The 22,805-nt window shown below is 42.8% G+C and overlaps 1 protein-coding gene and 1 long non-coding RNA gene across 3 annotated transcripts in view; one reads left to right on the top strand and one right to left on the bottom strand.

Moving 5' to 3' along the window:
• Positions 1-9,479, top strand: part of si:dkey-34d22.1 (discoidin, CUB and LCCL domain-containing protein 1) — a 114,126-nt gene extending 104,647 nt beyond the window's left edge. Inside the window, exon 15 of the mRNA XM_068006724.1 lies at positions 7,926-9,479. Within this exon, the coding sequence (XP_067862825.1) occupies positions 7,926-8,203 (278 nt within the window). The 3' untranslated portion in view covers positions 8,204-9,479. The remainder of the gene's footprint in view (positions 1-7,925) is intronic.
• Positions 1-22,791, bottom strand: part of LOC137342662 (uncharacterized) — a 34,353-nt gene extending 11,562 nt beyond the window's left edge. Inside the window, exon 1 of one of the 2 annotated variants that reach the window (XR_010967315.1) lies at positions 22,507-22,791. This is a non-coding gene — a long non-coding RNA (uncharacterized lncRNA). The remainder of the gene's footprint in view (positions 1-22,506) is intronic. The other variant, XR_010967316.1, reaches the window with a different exon arrangement.
• Positions 22,792-22,805: the final 14 nt, after the last annotated feature.

The following is a 22,805-nucleotide window of genomic DNA, read 5'->3' as shown; positions in this document are numbered from 1 at the left end:
ATTCTAAAAGTGAATTATGATGAGATTGGGCTCCATTCCTTTATTTGCCTCCCAATTTTTTTAAAAAAGATTTATTGATATGTTAAGTTCTTGTGAACATAAAGCATAAATGCTATAAAGTTCTCAAAAGGCATTCTCTAGCCCATACATCCTCTTCCAGCAGATCCAATTTGTCCCTCGAGTGTATTCTGGAGCCAGAACTGTCTTTACACTTCTCTGCACTGCCTCTAGCCCTTGAATGTCTGTCTTGTGTTTCAGCAGTTGGAACTGGACATAGCACTTTAGGTGTGGCCTAACCAGTGCATTGTATAGATTGGTCACTACTTCGTCTGACTTGTATTCTAGTTTTAACTATGTAGTTCATCATTCTGTTGGCTTTGTTGATTACTGCTCTGCATCGGTTGGATGTTAAGTGTCAAATCTACTATGGTCTTGGCTTTGTCCTTCTCCATTAATAGTGTTGAAATGGCTTAGGTATCTATTTTTTTCTTTGCATGTGCAGTACTTTACACTTGTTTGCATTAAATTTCATCTGCTTATGCCCACTTATGTATTTTAACCAACACATTCTGTAATTTCTGAGCTGCCTTCTCCAATTCCAGGAGTCAGAACTGGGACATGTTTAAATTCGAGCACCAAAATGTCCTTATCTTTACATTTCCTACACATGATTGAGGCCAGCTTCACTTGGTGGTAGCTGGAAATTAAAGTTTAGCACACCCTTTCATCCCCTAAAATGGGATTTTATTTTGGTGAGATCATGAATGTCAAGTCCTCTTGACTTGGCATGCTAATAGCCCTAATCGCTAAGGTACACAAATACCACCAGTAATTCTGACCGGGAAGTGACAAGCAAATTGTTAGAAAGAAGTGCAGAACTGTTTCTTTGACTAGTAACAATGAAAAATGCATTCAAAATAAATCAATTACAAGGTCAAGTGGAGGTGTCGTCTTGTAACAATCACTATTCACAACTGACCTGGAAGGAATCTTCATCTTGTTGTATTCTTAAAAAGCCAACACAATAAATAAAATTAGTACATTGCTGGGAGAAAAAACTTAAAGTTTCTTTGTACCAAGTTTTAATAACGTACATTAATGTCATGGCTTTCCTGCTCAGAAGCTGTCAAGGTAAGTGGACATCTTTACTTGTGGAGCCAGGAAGAGCAGCCAGACCCCACAAAGAAAGTCGCAACCTTCCCTGCCATGGACTTCCCACCTTCTCCCACGACACCCACCCAAAATCCTCTCCCCGTGACTTACCTTCTTGATGGCAAGTCTTCCTGTGGGGATGGCCCGCGGCCTCCAGTAGCCCGAACCTCCATTTCTGCCTGCCAGCCAGCTGGTATTAAAATACCCTGGGCCTGAAATCTGGGTCTGCGAGTGCAGTTTGCACTCGTCCAGAGCCCCTCACCCGCCCGCCCAAAACTCACTGGGAGTTAAAATCAGCCCCATAAACTTTGGACAGATAGCAGCAAAATCTTCTTTACTGAAAGAGTGGTACATTTTTGAGCTAATCACTACAAAAGATAATAGAGGTAAAAGCACTGGGGCTATTCAAAATAGAATTCAATGCCATCCGGGGAAGGAGATAAATATCAATGCTCAAATGACCTTTGCTCATCACTTACTTTTCTTAAGCCACCACATTCAAGAAAGGAAGATAAGGAGGAATGTAAAAGCAGCAGCAGATTTTTTTTTACAATCTTTTTCTCAATCTTTGGCTGCTTGCTGGAAGGCTGATCACACTCTGGTGCTTCACCCAAATGCCATTATATTCATGCAGTGAGCCTCGACAGTATCAGCGGGATATTTGGTCATGCAGTGGGACCAGAGTTAATTTTACTGTGTCTCACCCAGGAGAAGTGTGAGCAATTGTAGTGCCCCTACTGTTGCCTAACTAACATCAGTTAACTCAGCATTGACCCATCTAACCTGGAACATTTCTGGTGTATCTCGCTCGCTGGAATTAATCTCGTTAAATTCACTGGGCTATCACAAGATCACGAAGGATGAGGAAGGCATTCAGCCTATATTAATTCATCCATCCAGAGAAATCCTAAAGTACCCCCCAGGGAAATCCTAAAGTAACCCCATTTCAGCATCAAATTGTTTCTTAAAAGATCATCTACATTACTCACCCTGGGAATCTATCCCATGCATCGATCACTCTTTGTGTGAAGAATTTCTAGACCTCAGTCAGAAATTTACCTTTCACTAGCTTGAAACCTGGTCTTAATCTCTTCAAGTAAAGTAACATACCGGATTTACCTTTTCTATTACCCTAACCTCCAAGAGATCACCACGCTGACGTCTCTTTTCCAGGCTGAAAAGCCAAATTTCTCCAGTCTTTCCTGCTAACTCAGCCCCTTGATACGAAGGATCAGCCTCATGGCTCTTCTCTGCACCCTGCCTTTAGCCCTTGAATGTCTGTCTTGTGTTTCAACAATTGGAACTGGACATAGTACTTAAGGTGCGGCCTAACCAAAGCATTATATAGATTGGTCACTACTTCTTCTGACTTGTATTCTAGTTTTAACTATGTAGTTCGTCATTCTGTTGGCTTTGTTGATTACTGCTCTGCATCGGTTGGATGTTAAGTGTCAAATCTGCTACGGTCTTGGCTTTGTCCTTAGCCATTTCAACACTATTAATGATGTGGAGATGCCGGTGATGGACTGAGGTTGACAATTGTAAACAATTTTACAACACCAAGTTTACAACATTAATAGTCCAGCAATTTTATTTTGGACTATTAATGGACTAGGTATAATTTTTTTTTCTTTGCATGTGCAGTACTTTACACTTGTCTGCATTAAATTTCATCTGCTTATGTTATGCCCACTTACATATTTTAACAAACACATTCTGTAATTTCTGAGCTGCCTTCTCCAATTCCACTGCCTTCCTAGTTTGGTATCATTTGCAAATTTAACCACTTTGCAATGAGTCCAAGTGATGCAGGGAGTAGCTACTGTAAATTTAATTCCCTTTCATCTTGCTGTGTAATAACTAAACAATAGCTTTGCAAATCTTTTTACAGGTTACTCACAGGTGCATAATGTAGTTGATACATTTTGTCCTTCGAAATAAAGGCAGCAGCGCCACCTGGTATTTCAAATAAGTAATTACAGTACAGGAATTTCACATTTCAATTGACCCTCAGAAGTATTTTGATGTTTAAAATTATTAAAAGTTTATTTAAATTTCATAGGAAGTACCAATAACATGTTTCATTGTAATTGGAAATATGAGCAAACACATAAACACATCTGTACACATACAGCATGTAACAGTTAACAATCCCAGTTAACAGGATACCTGAATGCACGTTGGACTGATTTTTGTTGCAAAATGCAATTTCACTTTCCAAAAATGCAACTTTGAAGAAATCTTTCTTCCAAGTGAAATGAAAAGGAAATAGAGTCTAATAAAGGTCAGACTTTGGTACAGTACCAATTCAGATTACTGACATTGTTCCATGCAAACTACATTCTGTTTTCATGCTTCTGCATTACTGGATAGGCTGATCTAATAATATCACTATATAATCACATATCTATCTATATAAAAGTTTTGAGAGCGTACATCATGCTTCAAATATCACATTTTAAAGTGTCAACATTATATATTAAAAACACAGAAAGAAAGGCAGTCATTTCATGCTGGAGCTGGAAATTTACAAGCTCCTGCCAAAGTATAAATTAAAGTTTGCTTTATATTTTTCCATCTGACCTAGAACCAGAAATTGACAAGCATCTTTAAATCTACAAACATTCCTCACTATTAATAATTAAATTCTATTGACCTCAGGCTTGTGTGCATTTATAGAATTACATAAAAATTACAACACAGAAACAGGCCATTCAGTCCAACCAGTTCATGTTGGTGTTTATTCTCCATGTGAACAGTCGTCCTCATCCCATGTGCCTGCCCTGTTCCCAATTCCTTCATTCCCCTTTCCTTCAACTACCTATCTAATGTATTCTTAAATGTTGACATGGTTTCTGCTTCAATCACTAACTCCAGAACCTCCCAACCACGTGTGTCAGCTGTCGCTCAGTGGGTAGCACTCTCGCCTCTGAGTCATAAGGTTGTGGGTTCAAGTCCTACTCCAGAGACTTGAGCACAAAACCCAAGCTGACACTCCAGTGCAGTATTGAGGGAGTGCTGTACTGTTGGAGGTGCCGTCTTTCAGATGAGACATTAAACTGAGGCCCTGTCTGCCCTCTCAGGTGGATGTAAAGGACCCAATGGCACTATTTTGAATAACAGCAGGGGAGTTCTCCCGGTGTCCTAGCCAATATTTATCCATCACTAAATCAGATTATCTGGTAATTATCACCTTGCTGTTTGTGAGACCATGCTGTGTGCAAATTGGCTGCCACGTTTCCTACATTACAACTTCAAAAGTATTTAATTTGCTGTAATGTGCTTTGGGACATCCTGAGGTCGTGAAAGGCACAAGTCCTTATGTAAAAAAGTTTCTCCTACTCTGTCTTGAATCTCTTATTTAATCTTATATCTATGTTCCCTAATTCTAGAACCCTCAATCACTGAAAACAGTCTATTTCTATCTAATCTGTCTCATCCCTTCATAATTTTAAACTTTTCTATCAAATTACCTCTTACTCTCCTTTCCTAACAAAAACAGTCCCAGTTTTTCAAGACTTTTTTTAATTTGTAATTCTTCATACCAGGCAGCATCCTGGTGAATCTGGGCTGTACCCTCTTTATTGCCTCAACATTCTTCCTATAGTGTGGAGCCCAAAATTGCACACATTATTCCAGCTGTGGTCTTACTAAGGTTTTTTTATATAGATTCACCACTGCATCTCAACTTTTATATTCTCTACCTTTTTCCATAAAACCCAGTATTCCATTAGCTTTTTTATGGCCTTATCCACCTGAGGTGCTGCTTTTAATGTCTTATGAACCTGAACTCCCAAATCACTCTGCTGTTCCACATCACACAGCTTTCCTTCTTTCAAAGTATAACTATTACTTTATTTTAAAACCAAAATGTACCAATCTCAATTGGACTTTGTGACCTTAAAGGGGCTGGGCAACTTAAACACAGCTCCATCTTGAATTCAATACAATTCTGATAATTCAAAGTCATTTTTGCATTAAAAATTTCTGAATTACTCAATAATTTGAATTAAGCAATGTAAGTTAGTTACAATGTATGTAACCTTAGTTAATATCTTGAAATCTTCCACTGCATCAAAACATATAGGGCTCGATTTTAGCACCCGCTATCGGGTGCATTCTCGGCGGGGGGGCCCCGAAAATCGCGAAATCCAGGAGCGGGACCGGATCGCGCCTCGATCCCGCCCACTTCTGGGTTCCCCGCCGGCGTGCGCGCGCAGCCCCCGCTGGTGGGAATCCCGCAGGCAATTAAAGCCAGCAGGATGCCACTTGACAATATTTAGTTTGGTATTTCAGGTCATTAACTGACCTGATTAAGGGATTGTGTGTGATTTTTGATCAACATGGGACTGTTTCCCACACTGGGGGAAACACTCCCAGCTCGAATGGACGTGTTGCAGCTGTCAGCCTGTGGCAGCTGCAAAGGTCCATTTGACAGGTGGGGGGTCGGGGGGGGGGGGGGGGGGAGACCCTCATCCATTGCAGGAGGCCACTCTGTCACTTGGGACACAGTTTGGCCTCCACCACCCTCCTCCTGACGGTCAAAGTCACCAACCTGCACACTTACCCCGGGGTCCGGAGACATGTACCTACCTTGCGGACCCCGTCAGATGTACATCTTGCGGATGGGGGCCGCCGTAGCTGCAGTCATGACCTCCTCGGAGGGCGAACAGTATCACCAGCCTCGCCATCCACGCCGTCCACCTCCGACACATGGAGCTCCACAACAGAGTGCTGTGACACATCCACCTATACAGCAGGAGGGAGGGCTACCGCAGAGAGAGATGCATCGCAGAGGGCACTACCCTCGCCACAGGTTCCACAGACCGAGGCTCAGCCTTCTGGACCTCTCTGAGCAGCAGTGCACACGGAGGCTCAGAGTCACTCGACATGTAGCCGTGGACATCTGCAGCCTCTTTCATGCCGAGCTGCTCCTGGCTGGCCCGTGCACCATCTTCCTACCTGTCGCTGTCAAAGTCACCACTGCCCTCCCGAACTGCTCCTCCGCAGCCTTCCAGGGTGCAACCGGGGACATTGCCGATGTCTCTCAGTCGTCTGCGCAGAAGAGCCCTGCAAATACACCTACACCCACTCTGCAGTGACACAGTGGGTGGCATCAGTGGTGGGTCCTCATAGTGATACCCAGGAGCGGGCATTATTGCACAAACCGGACAGGATTCGCGAAGACATGGCAGTAGTGGTGCCAATATAATGTGTGATGTGAGTTGTTCTGAAATTCAATAGAAGTAACAACTATGACAAACCCTCAAACACCCTTGTGCATCCCCTTCATGCTCACGACACGTTTGCCTTACGCTGCCTACTGCACATATGTGATGCATGCCCTGTGGCTGCAGCACAGGTGGTGGCAGGTTGAGTGAGGCTGGCCGTGAGAGAGATGCACGAGAGGGTGAGTATGGGATAGAGCCATGAGATTGTATGAGGATTGGGTTGCGTGGTCGTGGCGGGGTGAGTACTGGCGAGGTGAGTAGGTGCAGGTAAGATGAGGATGGGGTTTGAGTGGGTATGAGGGGTGATGTGACAGAGTAGTGTTGGCAGTGCCGAAGGAGATGTGGGTGGGGGCAGTGATGTGGCAGACGGAGTGTAGGGGAAAGACTACGTGTACTCACTTTGGCTGACCTACTGAGGTCATTGGACCGCCTCCTGCACTGTGTGCAGGTGGGCGATATGTTGGTGGCGCAGGTGACCCCCTCTGCCACCTCGAGCCAGATCTTCCTGGTGGCGGAGGCGGGCCGCTTCCTCCCGCCCGCCGGGTGGAAGATCTCTGTCCTCCCCCTCCTCCTCACCCCATGTATTGATACCTGGGGTGAGGCATCATTAAACTGGGAGCAGCCTTCCCCCTGGGCTGCTCCATGCAGTCATCTTTGCTATTGGTTGCAGCATCTGTCAGTGGAGGACTGCCCCGTTAAATAGAGCGCCTCCAGCTGACCGATCTTACTGCGCATGCGCAGCCCGCCCGACGCGCAGATCAGCAGCGGGGAACCCGGAGGAGCAGGTAAGTGAATCCAATTAGTGGGTTGCCTGCTACGATCGCGTGGGCAACCCACTAATTTCACCGCGCCGCTTGCCCATTGGCCGAGAACCCGCATCCCTGCTAAAATCGGGCCCATAATGTGTGAGGAATCTTGACAGCACACTAATTATATAAACATTCCTTTATTCTCAACCAATAAGTGTAATTGAACTTACTTCTGCACTAAGTAAAAATGATCTTTATGAAACTTGAGGTGATTTCAATAAAAACCGTCAAGCAACAGATTTTTAACATTGTAATTATTGACAAAACAAGTAAACACTTGTTTTAATGAGATGTTAACTTCCTCCCAATCACACATAGCCTTCACCATTTCTCATAATGGTGCTACAATCACACTACACCACATAGCACCTTGTTTACATAGGAAAAGAAAGTGATGGAGAAAAGTAGCAAATAGTGCAGGAAATCATCACAAATCTATATAAAGGACCTGAAGTAGACAGTTTTAAGAGATAATGTGAACCTGCATTCATTCACAAGTCAGCCAGCCTCTCCTAACCAATCAGCAAGTGTCAAAAGCAAAGCACAGACTCTTTCTGAATGATACTAAACTAAAGGAACACATTCTTCTATACTGGCTGTGTCTTCTGTTACTTAGCAGCCCACAGACACTGTCTCATCATTTCTTCTGAAAATTGCTTGATTGGTTCATTGTTGTAGGTTAATGTACATACACTATTTATTTGCTTGTTTAACATTACTTTTCTTCCATTAGAGTACGCAGAGCCTGACATTCTTCAAGGGGGGATAACAGCACAGAAAGCCTCATCGACCTTCAAACCCCCATTAGATGATGGCTACACTGTACCACTTGTTGTGAATCACTATGATGTTCCATTTTTGGGGAAGAACCACGAATATGCTGAACCATTACCTAACCAAGAACCAGAGTATGCTACTCCATTTGTTGAGCAAAGTATAGAGTCTGAACAATCCACAAAGAAAAATGTCTGTATAGTAAAAGTTGTCCCACCTATGCAAGAAGCACTTTAAAAGCCTCAGTCGTGCCAGGTGTCTCAGTATGATTCACCTACTCAAACATTAGACAGATGTACTGAACTTTTGCAGAGGTTGCCAAGAAACAGAGCGCAATCAAAAGCAGTCACCAGAAAAGGCAAAATGGCAAGCAAATTACACCAAAAGAAACTCCTCTCTGCCTAGTGACCCTGTAATGCTGGTGAACCATCAAGTACTATGAATTGTGAACAATAAGCACTTGCAAGTTTTAAAAACTATCTATCACATTCCTGAATTGTGAAGGAGGTTGACAATGCAGCACTATTTATGTTAACTGGTTCAAAAGATAGCAATCGAAAAAATAGCCAAGTCTCTGGGAGTAGTTCCAGGACAAGAAGACTGCATGATTACATTGAAATCACTAAGTGAAAACATTGAACTCTAGATATGTGATGCTGTTTCCAACAAGAAAAGTTTTTACAGTCAAGTTATTTAATGTATTTTTTAAAGTACTGAATAGGTAAAAGCACTTCATAAAATAGGATTGGATGGAAGCATGCATTAATTGTTTGTTCATCTTTGTTACAGAATATTTTTTGCTACAGAAAATGCTGGTTTATCTAATCAGCAATTAATTAGGAGGTTTGTATTAATAAAATGTGAACTCTGGGTTTCTGTATAGACTCTTTCTACACACAAAATGTTGGGATTTGCAATGCCCAAAAATAGAATCATAGAATGGATACAGAACAGAAGGAGGCCATTTGGCCCATCAAGTCTGTGCCAGCTCTTTGTAAGAACAATCCAATTAGTTCCATGCTCTTACCCTGTAACCCTGCAAATGTTTTCCTTTCAAGTATTTATCCAATTCCTTTTTGAAAGCCATGATTGAATCTGCTTCCACCACCCTTTCAGGCAGCGCATTCCAGATCATAACTACTTGCTGCGTAAAAAAGTTTTTCCTCATGTCGCCTTTGGTTCTTTTGCCAATCACCTTAAATCTGTGTCCTCTGGTTCTCAACCCTTCTGCCAATGAGAACAGTTTATCTTTATTTACTTTATCTAAACCATTCATGATTTTGAACACTTCCATCAAATCTCCTTTCAACCTTCTCCACTGTAAGGAGAACAACCCCAGCTTCTCCAGTCTATCCATGTAACTGAAGTCCCTCATCACTGGAACCATTCTAGTAAATCTTTTCTGCACCCTCTCTAAGGCCTTCACATCCTTCCTAAAGTGCGGTGCCCAGAATTGGACGCAATATTCCAATTGTGGCCGAACCAGTGTTTCATAAAGGTTCAACATAACTTCCTTGCTTTTGTACTCTATGGGGATGATTTTAAACCCCAAGAACAGCTGGGTTGGGGCCGGGTGGGAGTTGAAAATAGTTGTTTTTTGGGTCACAACCGCAACCCGGCTTTATTTCCAGATTTAACATCGGCGCGTAAAAGTACAGGCTTCCCACTGGAAATGCAAAGTCTGAAAATTTTGCAGTTGCGACCCAAGAAATCAACTATTTTCAACTCCCACCCGCCCCCAACCCACCCGTTCTTGGGGTTTAAAATCACCCCCTATGCCTCTATTTATAAAGCCCAGGATCCCGTATACTTTTTTAAGCGCATTTTGTCAACCTGTCCTGCTATCTTCAAAGATTTGTGCACATATACCCCCCAGGTCTCTCTGTTCCTGCATCCCCTTTAGAATTGTACCATTTAGTTTATATTGGCTGTCCTCATTCTTCCTGCTAAAATGTATCACTTCGCACTTCTCTGTGTTAAATTTCATCTGCCATGTGTCCGCTCATTCCACCAGCCTGTCTATGTCCGCTTGAAGTCTATCACTATCCTCCTCACTGTTCACTAGACTTCCAAGTTTTGCATCATCTGCAAATTTTGAAATTGTGCCCTGTATACCCAAGTCCAAGTACTTAAAAAAATCAAAAATAGCAGTGGTTCTAGTGTCGACCCCGGGGAACACCATTGTATTCCTTCCTCCAGTCCAAAAAACAACTGTTCACCACTACTCTTTGTTTCCTGTCACTTAGCCAATTTCGTATCCAATGCCCCTTTTATTCCTTGGGCTTCAATTTTGCTGACACTTATGTGGCACTTTATCAAATGCCTTTTGAAAGTCCAGATACACATTGCCCTCATCAACCCTCTCTGTTACCTCATCAAAAAACTCAATCAAGTTAGTTAAACACTATTTGCCTTTAACAAATCCATGCTGGCTTTCCTTTATTACTCCATGCTTGTTCAAGTGACTATTAATTTTGTCCCGGATTATTGTTTCTAAAAGCTTCCCCCCCACCGAGGATAAACTGACTGGCCTGTAGTTGCCGGGTTTATCCTTACACCCTTTTTTGAACAAGGATGTAACATTTGCAATTCTCCAGTCCTCTGGCACCACCCCCATATCTAAGGAGGATTGGAAGATTATGGCCAGCACCTCTGCAATTTCCACCCTTACTTCCCTCAGCAACCTACATGCAGCCCATCCGGATCGGGTGACTTATCTACTTTAAGTACAGTCAGCCTTTCTGGTACCTGCTCTATCAATTTTTAGCCCATCCGGTATCTCAACTACCTCCTCTTTTACTGTGACTTTGGCAGCATCTTCTTCCTTGGTTAAGACAGATGCAAAGTATTCATTTAGTACCTCAGCCATGCCCTCTGCCTCCATGTGTAGATCTCCTTTTTGTTTCCTATTCGGCCCTACCCTTCCTCTTACTACCCGTTTACTGTTTATATACCTATAGAAGACTTTTGGATTCCCTTTTATGTTAGCCGCCAGTCTATTCTCATTCTCTTTCTTTGACCCTCTTAATTCCTTTTTCACTTCTTCTCTGTATTCAGCCTGGTTCTCACTTGTATTATCAACCTGACATCTATCATACGCCCCTTTTTTCTGCTTCATGTTACTCTCTCTATCTCTTTCATCATCCAGGGAGCTCTGGCTTTAGTTGCCCTACCTTTCCCCCTCGTGAGAATGTTCCTAGACTGTACCCGAACCATCTCCTCTTTAAAGGCCGCCCATTGTTCGATAACAGTTTTGCCTGCCAATCTTTGATTCCAATTTACCCGGGCCAAATCCATTCTCAACCCACTGAACATGGTACACCTTCAAGCTACTTTATCAGAATCATCATTCATAAATAATGGATTGATTTTGCAACGTAACTTAAATATACACTAAATACATGGGAGTGATTTGAAGGTAGTAGTTTCATCAAGGGATCTATAAAGGTGAAGCTCGAGTCACTTTCGAGCTTCTTCCAAAGTTTGAGTTGAAATTACTGCAATGAAATCACACCCTTGTATCTAATGTTTTTGTTTCCCCCATGACTGGCATCCTGTCAGCTATCAAGGGCCAGGATCCTCCATGTAATGGAAACAACAGGATGTCCTTACTAAAGGATTGATTATAGTAAAATGGTTAGATCATAGTCTAGTGAAAATCTATAGTGATTATGGGAAATAATAGTCAGTAAATATTTAGTCCTTGAAGCAAATTATCTGGTCACCATCACATTGCTGTTTATGGGACCTTGCTGTGTGCAAATTGGTTGCCGCATTTCTGACATTACAACAGTGACTACACTTCAAAAAGTACTTGATTGGCTGTAAAGTGCTTTGGGAGGTCTTTCAGTTGTGAAAGGCGCTATTTAAATGCAAGTCTTTCTTTTTTCTTTAAGCTACATGAGTGCATTTTGATACTTACTAGATGAAACCTGTGGCAGGAATAGACAACCCAATAGATTCAGCAAGTCTGTACTTATTCCGTAAATGTAGTCTGGACTATATCAGCTCTTTGTGCATCTTATATAGTACAGCTAGCAGTTTATTTTACACAGAAGCATATGTGGAATAGTTTAATGCATTTGAAAACAGTTGTTTGAAGTTGTAGACCTCTGTGCACCTGGAACTCAGTTAATAGAGACAATGCTTCGGGTTTGCTGTTGAACAATAAGATAGTTTAATTTTCTGTCTGATTACTGGTGGAGCATATATTCATTGGATAAAAGTGAAATACTGCTGCCTGAAATATATTGTACTTTCGTTTGAAAAGTAACTTTCAGTAACTGATGGCCTTTCAGGGGGAAAAAAAACATTAGGTCCAAGTTATCACGGGATTTGATTAACGCCAAAACTAAATTTAACCCCATCACTGGTTAATTGTACAGGCTTTAATAAAGTATCCCAATAACTGACGTGTAGTTCTGCAATAATATTTTATTCTCACGGTAAATGCACAGTAAATATGTATCATCATGGGAATTGTTAAAGGACCATTGTCACGTTGACTTTGTGTTAGAGAGCACGATGGTGTATTAAAGGTGCATTGTTATGTGGAGCTTGCTTTAAGAAAAAGACACATTAAAAGTGCATAGTTATGAGGAATTTGTGATAGGGAGACTGAATATTAAGGTGTTTTGTCATTGGGAGTTTGTGTTGAGAATGGACATTTGTTAAAGGTAAATTATCAAGGAACTGGGTGGCCAGATGGATTTGCACCATCATCTCTGTGCCTTGAGTCTAAATCCATCCCAGACTAATGAAAATAAAGTTTCTTCTCTTCCTGTTTACTGTAAGGGTTCTACCTTAAGTGTGTTTGTATAGTCTCACCTACTTCACACTAGACAAGGGTCCACAGTACTAAAATGTCCACAATTATGCACTGAGAGAAGTCATGTGGAAAATGGGATGGAGGTCGGAGGCGAATCACATTGGTGCACTAGGGCACAAACATCCAACCTGGGGCCACAAAGTGCTCCCAATCCCTGCCAATCTGGCTCTCGAAGCCCAGACCCTTTTTTTCCTCTCGGGGTATGGATAGTGCTGGCAAGGATGCATTTATTGCCAATCCCAGATTGCGCCGTGGTGGTGGTGCTGGGCCGATTTCTTCAACCGCTGCATGTTGTGTAGCAATTTTTTTTACAACAGAATGGTTTGCTAGATCACATCAGAGGGCATTAAGGGTCAACCACGTAGGGATTAGAGTCACATACAGGCCAGCCCAGGTAGGTTCTCTTCCTTGATTGACAGTAAACAAATTGGATTTCTACAACAAGTTAGCAGCTATTGTGGTCATTTTCCCTTGGTGCTGGCCCACAAATTTACAGATTTATTGAATCCAATTTTACAACTTGTCATGGTAGGACTTGAACTCACAACCTCTGGGTTACTAGTCCTATCTGGCTTAGATTTCTTATTTTTTGCTTTGTCTTATTTGAATGTTGTTGGCCTGCAGTTGAAGACTGTTTATAGCTTTTGCTATATTGATGATAAGTCCCAAATTAGAATACCAAAATATGTTAGTATCAGCATCTTGAGATATATACAAATTATTGGGAATATGGGTTTAAATATTAAATGTGCTCACCAAGGTCCCATGATGCATACCCACGCAATCCACGAAGACAAAAACTTCGGCACAGCTGCACTGGAGCGGGAGGATCTGGGGGGGCATGCTTCTGGGGCATGCTTCTGAGGCTGGGTTAAAGCACACAGTTGGAAGAGAGTAAAGGAAGTTTTATTCAGCATTGACCTATATTATTTATCTGAACTAGGAGTGCTTGATGCTGACCCCTAGATGCTAAAAGTGTAAGCGCTCCATTCACAGACATGACATCTTAAACTTCTTGAACTCGAAACATCATCAGGAAGTATAATTTTTTTTTAAATTGCCATTCTTCCTGTGTTGGGAACTACAGATGTGGATTGTCATGTAGAGTTTCTATGAGGATAGTGGAAGGTCATTGGGAGCCTGTGTTCAGGAGAATGGATACATATTAAAGGTGCATTGTCATTTGGAATTTCCAGTAAAAAAAAATGAATGCCTCTTAAAGGTACGCTGTATCCAGAGTTTATGTTACAATAGGGACTCCTGATTGTAAATACAACGGTGAACAGTAAATCTCCTGTGATCTTTTTACGGTCATTAGATTTTGAAGATGTTGAATAGTATGAAGTAAACTCTTCAAACAAGTACTATTAAAAAAACCACTGCTAATCTTCTATTCACTCCCACCTTAAAATTTCCAAACACAAGGCTAAAAATTACTGTTGCTGATATTAACGGACAAATACTTAAACAGATTAACACCTCCATTAAAACACCACTCAGAGAAATGTCATATTTGCGAATCGTAGAATGACAGGCAAAAGATCATAGACAAAAGGAAGCCATTCGGCCCATCGTACCTGTGCTGGGTAATATTGCCAAAAGTGATTTCTAGTCCACAGCTGTCATTCTAAACCGTTACTAGGATTATTATTAACAACAGTGGACCTTTTAAAGTCTACATCCTATATGGGTCAGTGCGCTAAATGAACTTTGCTGCTTGCTAAGTTTACTAAACAGAGATTACTGAAAATTTAAGCATATTTGGAAGCCCAGACATTCAACAAAAAAAACTTTAAAAGTTGTATGTTTATTACAAATACAGTGGTTATGGATTATGCAGTACATGTGTTGAATAAGTACTGGCTAATTAAATAGACTATATTAATATGATAATAACTTCATACTCAATTACTGTCCCTAGAAATAAGCATGCTGTCCATAACATACATGCTATTAGGCATCAAATCAACTTTACAGCTAAGATTCAGTAAGGATTTTACCAACATTACATTACATCTTAATCTGAACAAAAGCAAGAGGCAAATCTATAGCGTCTTCCCCTAAGGCAGAAGCTCGAGATGCTCAGGGTGGGGACAGAATCTGGCAGGACGATTCCTGCTCCACAGAAGAGCACCTTGTGTCAACAAATCAAAAGGCAGCATGGATTGCTGTGGGCATACATCTGTGGCCTAGACCACTCTGTCTTCAAGACTGAAGATAAAATTGTGGGAGCAAAGAGGAGCAGGAAAAGCAAAAATATGAATTGTTCATATCCCTTGTTTCTAGCAGTTGTTATATGTTCCTCTGAGCTACAGAAGCAGTGTTTGTATTTAGCCATCATTTCCATAACTATCTCAGGAATTTTTATTGCTTTCTGTTTACAGGTTAGAATTTTTTTGTATAGTTTATGTAGCTTATGATGCAACAACTTAACATTTGTATGGTGTCTTCAGCATATCAAGGCATCCAAATCTATAAATGCTTCTACTTTACAATCCACATTAATTGAAGAATATACAGCCTACAATGTATGGTAAAAGTAACTGTACCAGCTGCAGACTGGATATGACTGGCAGTGCTATAAAACCAAATTTTGTGGATTAACAAGATTTTGTAGAAAACCTGTGTGGGTTATAGTTTCCCCCATTGTTCATTTTATAAAGGTAGAATGTAACTCAGATTCAATTCCCAGTCAATGTTAAGTTAGTGATCTCAGCTGGAGTGGCAGCAGGAGCATTATAGTTGGTCTCAGCACTCCTTGGGTAAGGAGGGGATAATTAGGCAAGGTTCCTGTACTTAGTTGTTATCCATTAATTCTCCCTACTGTTGGGAAGTGGATGTTGAGTAAGGATGTTGGGAAGTGGATGTTGAGTAAGGACAAAGTGGGCTTGGTTGTGATGGTCCCCGTCGTTGATTAGCCTATGAACACTCACAATCTGGGCTCACAAGAGCCACTTGGGTGAAATAACAGAGGATGCTAGCGGCCCATTGATACCATATCACAGCATTAGACAGCACCTTCGGGTGGTGGAGTGGGAACATAACCCACATTTACACAGTAATTTGTACAAACATATTTTTATAACTATCACCCATCTTACACATCAATGTAGTAAATAAATGTTTTTTTTTAGGAAATGGATAAACTTGAAACTATATTACTAGCAAAAAAAATGCATGGTTATTTTTATAAAGTAACAGATTCTGATTCAAGCTACTTTACAGCCATTTAATCCTTTTTATCTCCATTACAGGAAGATTGGACATGAATTTAGATTTGAGGTTAGGATCAGATCAGCCATGATCTTATTGAATGGCGGAGCAGGCTCGAGGGGCCGATTGGCCTACTCCTGCTCCTATTTCTTATGTTCTTATGTTCTTATTAACCATTATCCATGTGGCAATAGTTATGTTGTAACAGGGTGCCTTAATGAAGTTTGTTAACAATTACAATGTTTCTTGTTATTGCCGTTCAACATTTCTATCATTACAAAGCACCCTAGAGTATTTAAGTTTAAGATACCAGATGCTGCATATACAGACTGAACGTTGTGAGGGAGATGCTTTTCTTCCTCTTCACATTCATTATTTTAGGACAAAGGTGTGTACATTGCCTTTCCATAGACCTGTATGCACTATGTGTAAAAATATATTCAATTGTCAAGGAACACAGGTCTTTTGTATGAACAGAAATATATAATAATCAATTGGTGATGTTTTGAAGACTGTAAATAAACATGCTGGCTAATATTTGTGTTGCATTTTGTCTGGTGAGCTCATTCTGTGCACTGAAAACCTCTTGGTGCAGCACAAGAAACAAGCATTTAACCTGAACGTAATTACTTTGTTCCAAGGGCAGATGTAGCACTGCATATGTCCCCAGCAAATACATCTATGAATCCTGCAGTTGCAGGAGCCCCTGACAGCCACATAGGTTCTGATTTGTCTTTTCAATCTTAAGTCTTTAGTCTTTGACTAAACCTTTGGTAATGCCTCCTAACATCTTTTTTTGGCTCAGCAACACTTTTTTTTCATTACACCTCAGTGCAGCACTTTGAATGTATGTAAATGTAGGTTTTTAACATATATTTAAATATGCATTCTCCATTCTATAACATAGGGTCAGAAAATAATTACCTTGTCATGCGCTCCTCTCTATCTGACCTCTGTATGCATCGAGTCAGAGTTAGGAAATACTAAACTCTAGACTGAGTAAAGCCACCTATTCAGTCTTAAGTCAACAATAAGAAAATGTTAGGCGAGAGATTCTGGATAATGAACAGTAAAATCACACAACTATATTGACAAGATTTCCTAGGTTCAATTCCCAGTCTGTATGGAACTAACTGATCTCATCTGGGCAACAGTTGGGGCACTATTGGCTTAAGGTCACCTGGGTTAATCACCTAGGATTTCCACTCCTGACCCTGACCAGTGGACATCAGATGGTAAGATCAAGCTCAGCTGTGATATGCAGGTGGTTGTATAGCATGTTGACACTGTCTAGCCTTACAAATCAATAATAGCCACTTGAGCATCCAAGTCTTCGATTTCATGAAAATGGAAGAAAATTGACAAAAGAAAACAACATATTTCCCATTAATACAAGTCTCTTGATCATTTCATTTTATTTTTCTTTGTTTCTTGCTCCATTCAGTGTTCATTTCCAGATTAAATGATTTTTTTACATCTAGTCTTACCCCTTTGTATAGTTGATGAGGAAATTCTGAGGCTTGGGACAAGAGCGGCTTTGAAAGGCACAATTCAGAGGCTGAACATGAGAGCACGAGTTCATGGGCTCAATTTTAGGAGGGAGGCGGGTTGGCAGCGGGGGGTCGACTGGGCACGCGATCGCAGCCTAATTGAAGGCACTTACCTTGGCTTCCAGGTTTCGCGCTGGAAAGCTGTGCAGCGGGCGGACTGCGCACCCGCAACATAGGCTGTCAGCTAGAGGAGCCCTATTTAAAGGGGCAGTCCTCTACTGACTGATGCTGCAGAAAGGAGCCAAAATTACAGCATGGAGCAGCCCAGGGGGAAGGCTGCTCCCAGGTTTAATGATGCCTCACTCCAGGTATTATTGGATGAGGTCAAGAGGAGGGGGAGGACAGAGATCTTCTCCCCGGTGGACGGGAGGAAGTGGCCTGCCTCTGCCACCACGAAGGCCTGGCTTGAGGTGGCAGAGGAGGTCACCAGCACCACCAACATATCACGCACCTGCATACAGTGCAGGAGGCGTTTCAATGACCTAACCAGGTCAGCAGAAGTGAGTACACTTATTCCCCTACACTCCGTCTGCCACATCACCGCCCCCACCCCACATCTCCTTCTGCACTGCCGACACTACTCTATCACATCACTCCTCACACCCACTCAAAGCTCATCCTCATCTTACCTGCACTTACTCACCTCACCAGTACTCATCCCACCACTACCACTCAACCCAATCCTCATACAATCTCATGGCTCTGTCTCATACCCTCTCGTGCATCTCTTTCACGGTCAGCCTCACCCAACCTGCCACTACCTGTGCTGCAGCCACAGGGCATGCATCACATAGGTGTAGTAGGAAGCGTAAGGCAAACGTGAAGTGAACATGAAGGGGATGCATAAGGGTGTTTGAGGATTTGTCATGGCTTTTACTTATATTTGATTTCTGATCAACTCACATTACATATTATATTGTCACCACTACGGTCATGTCTTTGCAAATCTTGTCTGGTTTGTGCGATAATGCCCTTTCCTGAGGATCACCATGAAGACCCACACCTAATGCCAACCATTGTGTCACTGCAGAGTGGGTGTAGGTGTATTTGCAGGGCTCTTTTGTGCAGACGACTCAGAGATGTCGGTGATGTCCCCGGTGGCACCCTGGAAGGATGTGGAGGAGAAGTTGTTGAGGGCAGTGGTGACAGGTAAGAAGCTGGTGCTTGGGCCAGCCGGGAGCAGCTCGGCATGAAGGAGGCTGCAGATGACCACGACTACATGTCGAGTGACTCTGAGCCTCCGTGTGTACTGCTGCTCAGAGAGGTCCAGGAAGCTGAGCCTCGGTCTGTTGACCCTGTGGCGAAGGTAGTGCCTTCTGCGACGCATCTCTCTCTGCGGTTGCCCTCGCTCCTGCCGTGCAGGTGGATGTGTCACAGCACTGCGTTGTGGAGCTCCACGTGTCAGAGGTGGACGGTGTGGCCGGTAACGATGGTGATGCTGTTCGTCCTCCGAGGAGGTCATGACTGCAGCTATGGCGGTCCCCATCCGGAAGATGTACATTTGAGGGGGTCCGCAAGGTAGGTAAATGTGTCTGCACACCGGGGTTGAGGTTGCAAGTTTGTGAATTTTATTGTTAGGAGGAGGGTGGTGGAGGCCAAACTTTGTCCAAAGTGACAGAGTGGCCTCCTGCAATGAGTGAGGGTCTCCCCCTACCCCCACCTGTCAAATGGACCTTTGCAGCTGCCACAGGCTGGTGGCTGCAACACGTCCATTTCAACTGGGAGTGTTTCCCCCAGTACGGGAAACACGCTCAGTTGAGTTGAAAATCCCACCCCTCCTAAAATATCCTACAAATCAGGTCTGCAAACGACCTGAACTATCTAATTAATTGGTTTAAGTGGGATCCCGCTGGCTTTAATTGCCGGCGGGAGTCCCGCATGCGGGGGCTGCGCGCGCATCTAAGCGCGTCACTGGGGAACCCGGAAGTGGGCGGGTTGGAGACGGGCTCTGGACCCGCCCCGGAATCCCCGATTTTCGAGCCCCCCGCCACGAACCCGCCGTCTAGGATGTCCAAAAATCGAACCCCATATATCTAAAGCTCAGTACCTACAGCCGAAGCAAGCAGCTGCTGAAGCTCCTCGCCTCCAACTGGTTGAACCACCAATCGACGAGGTATGACATGTGTCAGAGTATTGTTCTGTGAATTATAAATGCGATTTCATCTCGAGGATTTCATTTTCACATCGTTCACCTGACGAAGGAGGAAGCTTCCGAAAGCTTGTGAATTTAAAATAAAATTGCTGGACTATAACTTGGTGTTGTAAAATTGTTTACAATTGTCAACCCCAGTCCATCACTGGCATCTCCACATCATGTGTCAGAGGAACATAGGAACAAGAGTAAGCCATTCATCCGCTCGAGTCTGTTCCACCATTCATTAGATCATGGCTCATCGGAATCTTAATTCCATCTACCCGCCTTGGTTCCGGAACCCTTAATAACCTTGCCTAACAAAAATCTATCAATCTCAGTTTTGAAATTTTCAATTGACCCCCAGCCTCAACAGCTTTTTGGGGGAGTGAATTCCAGATTTCTACTACCCTTTGTGTGAAGAAGTGCTTTCTGACATCACTCCTGAACAGCCTGGCTCTAATTTTAAGGTTATACCTCCTTGTTCTGGACTCTTTCACCAGAGGAAATAGTTTCTCTCTATTTAGCTTATCAAATCCTTCAATCATCTTAAACACCTCAATTAGATCACCCCTTAATCTTCTATATTCAAAAGGAATACAAGCATAGTCGATGCAACCTGTCCTATATTAAAAGCTTTAATCTTCAACTCCTTCCAGTTCTGACAAAAGGTCATCGACCTGAAACGTTAACTCTGTTTCCTTCTCCAACGATGCTGCCTGACTTGATAAGTATTTCCAACATTTTCTGTTTTTATTTCAGATTTCCAGTATCCGCAATATTTTGCTTTTGATACAGTCAGGGAAAAGGGGGGCAGGGAAAGAACAAAAGGGAGAGGTCAATGAAAGGGTGGAGGGCAGGAGTGATTAAATGACAAAAGGGATGATGGTGCAAGGCAAAAGTGATAATGGAACAAGTATGGAAACAAAGGATGGATCTAGAGGAGATGTAAATGATTACACAATGTCCAAAAGAAAATGGGAGTGTTGGTTCAGATCTAAAGTTGTTAAACTCAATGTTGAGGCCGGAAGGCTGTAAAATGCCTAGTAGAAAGATGAGGTGTAGTAATGAACTACTTGAGACGAGTAGCTCTGCAGCACTTACATAGAAAGTACTGCACAGAAACAGGCCATTCGGCCCAACAGGTTCGTGCGGTGTTTATGCTCCACACAAGCCTCCTCCCATCCTTCTTCATCTAATCCCATCAACATATCTTTCTATTCCTTTCTCCCTCATTTGTTTATCTAGCTTCCCCTTAAATGCATCTATGCTAGTTGTCTCAACAACTCCTTGTGGTAGAGAATTCCACATTCTAACCACTCCCTGGGTAAACACTTCAGGCACTGTTGATGATTGATCAGCCAGCTGGTTCACTATTGGAATAAAAACAGAAAATACTGGAAATACTTAGCACATCAAGCAGCATCTGTGGCGAAAGAAACAGAATCATCGGCCTGAAACATTAACTCTGTTTCTTTCTCCACAGATGCTGCCTGACTTGCTGAGTATTTCCAGCATTTTCTGTTTTTATTTCAGATTTCCAGCATCTGCAGTATTTTGCTTTTGGCTCACTAATGGAACTTGGAGGGGTAGACCTGTCAATGGGGCTGCGGTTCTTTTCAACTGGCTTCAAGAACATAAGAACATAAGAAATAGGAGCAGGAGTAGGCCATCCGGCCCCTCGATCCTGCTCCACTATTCAACAAGATCATGGCTGATCTTCTACCTCAACGCCATTTTTCTGCACTATCCTCATATTCCTTGATGCCTTTAATATCTAGAAATCTATCGATCTCTGTTTTGAATGTACTCAACGACTGAGCCTCCACAGCCCTCTAGGGTAGAGAATTCCAAAGATTCACCACCCTTTGAGTGAAGAAACTTCTCCTCATCTCAGTCCTAAATGGCCTACCCCTTATTCTGAGACTGTGACCCCTGGTTCTAGACTCCCCTGCAAGAGGAAACATCCTCCCTGCATCTACCCTGTCGCACCCTGTAAGAATTTTGTATGTTTGAATTAGATCACCTCTCATTCTTCTAAACTCTAGACAATACAGGCCTAGTCTACTCAATCTCTCCTCATACGACAATCCTGCCATCCCAGGAATCAGTCTGGTGAACCTTCATTGCACTCCCTCTATGGCAAGTATATCCTTTCTTAGGTAAGGAGACCAAAATTGTACACAATACTCCAAGTGCGGTCTCACCAAGGCCCTATATAATTGCAGTAAGACATCTTTACTCCTGTACTCAAATCCTCCAAGTAACCTTACAAGTCAATGCACAAAATGGGTAAGGTGGAAAATAAAAACATGGAGCTTAGCAGTGCTGTATGTTCGTCGGGGTGCAGTTTTAGCAGGTAAAACTCAAGCAGCACCCATGCGCCCACTTAGGAGTGCATAAGCCTTGGCTCTACCAACCCGATCAAAAGCAGGCATTTCCCTGCGGGCAGAGAATGTAGACATGTGGGGCAAATGAAGGCTCTGCCCCGCTGCGTTTCTTAGCAGTTTTGAGACTTAAACATGGTGATGGGTTTCTGCAGTGTCAGACTAAGCACACCCACACCCCAAAATTACCCCTTTCTTCTTATTGAGCACAAAAATCTAGGCTGACACCCCAGCGCGGTACTGAGGGAGTGCTGCACTGCCGGAGGAGCCGTCTTTCAGAATGAGACATTAAACCACAGCCCCGTCCGCCCTCTGAGGTGGATGTAAATGATCCCGTGGCACTATTCGTAGAAGAGCAGGGGAGCTTTCCCCGGTGTCCTGGACAATATTTATCTCTTAACCAACATCACTGAAGTCGGATTGGTCATTACCTCATTGCCGTTTGTGGGGATCTTGCTGTGCACACAATCGGCTGCCACGTTGCAACGGTGGCTGCACTCCAACAGCACTTCGTTGGCTGTAAAGCGCTTTGGGACATCCTGAGGTCGTGAGAGACACTTATAAAGATGCGAGTTCTTTTTTATTTTCTTTCTCTTCCATCCAACTTGACCGAGGCCCCGTTGCCTCTCGTTTCACCAACTGCCTGGTCCCCGGGCTGATCACAAACGCAGGAGGCGCTGCCTAGCAACCGGCTGAGCGAGTCCTCGCGAGCTTTCGCCGCCAACTCAAA

This window comes from Heptranchias perlo, chromosome 26, assembly GCF_035084215.1.
Source record: "Heptranchias perlo isolate sHepPer1 chromosome 26, sHepPer1.hap1, whole genome shotgun sequence".
Classification (NCBI taxonomy): Eukaryota; Metazoa; Chordata; class Chondrichthyes; order Hexanchiformes; family Hexanchidae; genus Heptranchias; species Heptranchias perlo.
This window is presented reverse-complemented; position numbering and strand designations above follow the sequence as displayed.